This window comes from Eupeodes corollae, chromosome 1 (genome assembly GCF_945859685.1).
Source record: "Eupeodes corollae chromosome 1, idEupCoro1.1, whole genome shotgun sequence".
NCBI classification, from domain to species: domain Eukaryota; kingdom Metazoa; phylum Arthropoda; class Insecta; order Diptera; family Syrphidae; genus Eupeodes; species Eupeodes corollae.
Window position 1 is genome coordinate 53,360,084 of NC_079147.1, and position 4,182 is coordinate 53,364,265.

The window sequence follows — 4,182 nt, forward strand, 5'->3', positions numbered from 1 at the left end:
GCAAGCGGTGAAAATCCTAAAGGCCTCTGGTGCATTATCGGGGGGTGAAAGGACCGCAGCAAACCGTTATCGTTGAATGGGCTAAAAGCATACTTGCTACAACAAGGACCAGTAAGGACTCTACGTCTAAAATAGAAAGATCTCTTGAGGGGGCCGAACCGACACCAAAACGGCCTCTGGTGCATAATACCAGCACTCCCCTCAATCCCATCAAGAAACAATCCAGTTTCAGTGACGTCGCGAAGGGCAAATTCATGATTGCGGTCATTGACAGTAGCGATGATGATGGCACAATATCGGCTGATCGTTGGCAGTTGGCCAAGGTTAAGCTCTCGGGTGGCTTTTTGAGCATTTTGAGGAAGCTTCCAGGAGTACTTCCTTTCATAAGCGATGGTGGTTGGCATCAAGGCCATGTCAAACTCATGGTTTGTGGCGACTAGAGGTCTTGTTACTTGTAACCCTTCCATTTCGACGCATAACTGGAAGATAGCCAAGCTAGAGGAAGTGAAGGGTCTTTATAGGAGTGCCATTGTAGTACTAAATAAAGAATCCCTGGCTCCTCTAGCCTTAAACGAGGACTCTATAAACTATGGCTTCGAATCCATTCAAATTCGAATGACAAGTTAAGAATGGCAAGGTCATCCGCATATAAAAGCACAATAATAAGCAAATCACCATAATATAAAACCTCTGGAACACTGTCTCCAATGTTATCAATAAAAAGTGAGAAGAGCAAAGGACTCAAAATGCAACCTTGCGGGACACCCTCTTTTGTCTTAAATTGCTGCGAAGAGGTTCTACCATTAGAAACTACCGCTGTTGTTTTTGAAAGAAGTTTCTCATATATTTTTAAAAATTTTGTTCAACTGTAGAGAGGTTAGCTTCAAACCCAGCCTGAAAATAACTTATTTTGTTGCTTGTTTTAACCCAAGGTACAAGTCTAAGGTATAGCATCTGAGTAAACACTTTTCGTAATGAATCGATTCATAAGAAACAAATTATTATATGCATTGAACTTCTTTGGACATTAACTATTTCAGGAACTTTTGAATTAATTAAGATGAGTCTAAAGCGCGATGAATTACTTATTTCTTTATTAACTTAGCTTTTCTTCTAAAGAAGAAGCTTTAAGGTAGTTTTCATATCAAAAATAATTTCTATTAAAAGTAAATATAAGATTTCGATAAATTTTTTTAACGTCTACAAATATCTGTTCTTTTAATCGAAACTTTACTGTATTTCTAAATCAAACAAAAAAAGAAAAATTAAACAAATCCTAAAATTTCCACATGTCTGATCATACAAACAATTTAAAAATAGTTAATACACATAATTTAGGCAAACTCAAGCTAAGAAAACAATGACAATTGATTGGCTCTCAAAGGTATAAAAGTCGTCAATTTCGAAAGAAGTTCATTCAGTACAACTGGGTAGTTTCAGTTGTTAAAACATAAATTCGAATTTAAAGAAAATAAAAAGAAAGTAACGAATTAAAAAATGATGAGTTCAAAATTAATAATTTTGACTACAGCAGTTGTACTGTTAGCATTGGCCACTCAATCGAATGCAGGTCTATTGGTAAGTTTACTCGTAATTGTTAATCTCAAATGTATACAGGGTTTGAATATGTGTGTTTTTGAAACATTTAGTCTTGGTTCGGTGGAGGATCGAAAAACAAATTGGACATTGACGTCGGTATCAACATTCAAGGAAACTCAGGCAATAATGGAAACCAAGGCAATAATGGAAACCAAGGCAATAATGGAAACCAAGGCTTTTTGGTGCGTCTTCCCTTACCCATCCTTAGTGCAAAAAGTTTAAACTAATTTTATAATATTTTCAGAATTCATTGAAAGACAAAGTGACCAATGGAATATCGGCTGCCGGAAATGCTGTACATAATGCTGGAAGCAATATTGTTGGAGGAGTGACTTCAACAGTAGCAACAGCAGCAAATGCTGCAGCTAACGGTGTCCAAAACGTTGCTAATGGAGTAGGTTCTGCTGTTAGTACTGTCGCAAATGGAGTAGGTTCTGCTGTTGGCAATGTCGCAAATGGAGTAGGTACTGCCGTTGGTAATGTCGCAGGTGGTGTAGGTTCTGTTGTTAGTAATGTCGCAAATGGAGTGGCTTCAGGAGTTGCCAATATCGGCCAAGGAGCTAACTCAGGCATTAATGCTGATGTTCAAATCGGAGGTAATCAAGGAGTTGGTTCAGCTTGGAACAACGGTGCAAACTCAATTCTAAATGCAAACTTACAAATCGGAGGTAATTCAGGTGGAAGTTCTCAAAGCGGATCATCAAATCTTTGGCAAGGAGCAAGCGCAGCTCTTAACAACGCTGCTAATGTAGGCGTTAATGTAGCTGGTAATATTCAAAACGGAGCTTCAAATTTGGTTCAAGGAGCAAGCGCAGCTCTTAACAACGCTGCTAATGTAGGCGTTAATGTAGCTGGTAATATTCAAAACGGAGCTTCAAATTTGGCCCAAGGATTAGGCTCAGGCATTAATGCAGATATTCAAATCGGAGGTAATTCCGGTGTAAGTTCATCAAATCTTTTGCAAGGAGGAAACTCAGCTTTAAATATTAATCTTGGTGTTAATTCTCAAAACGGAGGTGGAAATGCTCAAAGCGGTTCTCAAGGATCAGGCATCGTAGGAAACTTGGCTGGCTCAGTCGCTAATGTTGTTGACAATGTTGCCGATGTAGCAGGTAATTTGGTTGGAGGTGTAGTTAACACCGCTGCTAATGTTGTAGCTGGAGCAGGTAATGTGGTTGGAGGCGTAGCTAACGCAGCTGTTAATACCGTCGATAATGTTGCTAATGCAGCAGGTAATTTGGCTGAAGGTGTAGTTGACACCGCTGCTAATGCTGTTAATACAGTAGCTAATGTAGCTGAAGGTGTTGCTGACGCAGCTGTTAACACCGTTGCTAATGTTGCTGTTGGAGCAGGTAATGTGGTTGGAGGCGTTGCTGACGCAGCTGTTAATGCCGTCGATAATGTTGCCAATGCAGCAGGTAATTTGGCTGGAGGCGCAGTTAACACAGTTGTTGGTGCCGCTTCTAACATTGTTAATACCGCCGGCAATTTGGTTGGAGATGTAGCATCTACAGTTGGTGGTGTTGCTGAAGATATTGTTAATACTGCAACAAACACAGGTGCAGGTGGTGCAAATATTAATATTGGTATCAATGCTAACAACGGTCCTCAAACGACCTCAACAACATCCACAACTACTACCAATAACCAACAATCAGGCCTTCTTAATGTTGATATAAACGCTGGACAAAGTGGAATTCAAACATCTGAACAATCCGGCAATAACTTCAACCAAGGAAGTTCTTCTTTAAGTGGACAAGGTTCCCTTACCATTGGTGTTAATGGTGGACAGACAGGAAGTCAAACATTTGAACAATCAAGCACTAACTTCGATCAAGGTAGTTCTTCTATCAATGGACAAGGACAAGAAGATCAAACATCTCAACAATGGAGCAATAATTTCAGCCAAGGAGGTTCTGGTGCACAAGGTACAATTAACATTGTTGTTACCTCTGGACAAACAGGAAGTCAAGCATCTCCAATTATTGAATCCCAACAATCAAGCAACACTTTCACTCAAGAAAATTCAGGTGGATCAGGGTCATTCCAAATTTCTGGACCAATCGTTTATGAATTTGGACATTCCAATGGTGCATCTGAATCACAAACTGGCAACATGAATGGTGGAACTCAATCATTCTCAACAACTTATGAAACTACTTTTAATCAAGTTTAAAGCAGTTCTTCAACCAAATAAGACTTAGAAAGTGTCTTAAACAATCATAACACCTTCTCGAAAAATGTATTTTTTTCTAATATTTTGTAAACGAATAATTGAAATGGAAAAATTATTAAAATTTCGATAGTTCATGTAAATCAAAAACGAACGCAAAATAAAGATGTGAAGTTCTTTAAAAAAAACGTGTTTGAGGTGTAATTATTCTATTGCTAGGAGCGAAGTTTCAAAACAAGTACTTTACTATAAAGAAATGAGTTTAAACTTAAATATTTAAAGTATACAGTCTGTGTGAACTAGGGCCTCACCCAACAAACTTCTCCATCTAGCTCCGTCACTAGCTAGATGTCTATAGTTTCACGCTCCAAGCTGGGACCTCCTCTACTGTGCTATCCTGTGGGTGTGGA

General features: G+C 38.9%; 1 protein-coding gene across 1 annotated transcript; it reads left to right on the plus strand.

The window, feature by feature from the left end:
- The first annotated feature begins 1,417 nt into the window (after positions 1 to 1,417).
- Positions 1,418 to 3,960, plus strand: LOC129939757 (uncharacterized transmembrane protein DDB_G0289901-like). The gene is made up of 3 exons (XM_056047880.1): positions 1,418 to 1,578; positions 1,650 to 1,781; positions 1,844 to 3,960. The coding sequence occupies exons 1-3, from the start codon at positions 1,498 to 1,500 to the stop codon at positions 3,773 to 3,775; spliced, it is 2,145 nt and encodes a 714-aa protein (XP_055903855.1). The 5' UTR covers positions 1,418 to 1,497; the 3' UTR covers positions 3,776 to 3,960.
- The last annotated feature ends 222 nt before the right edge of the window (positions 3,961 to 4,182 follow it).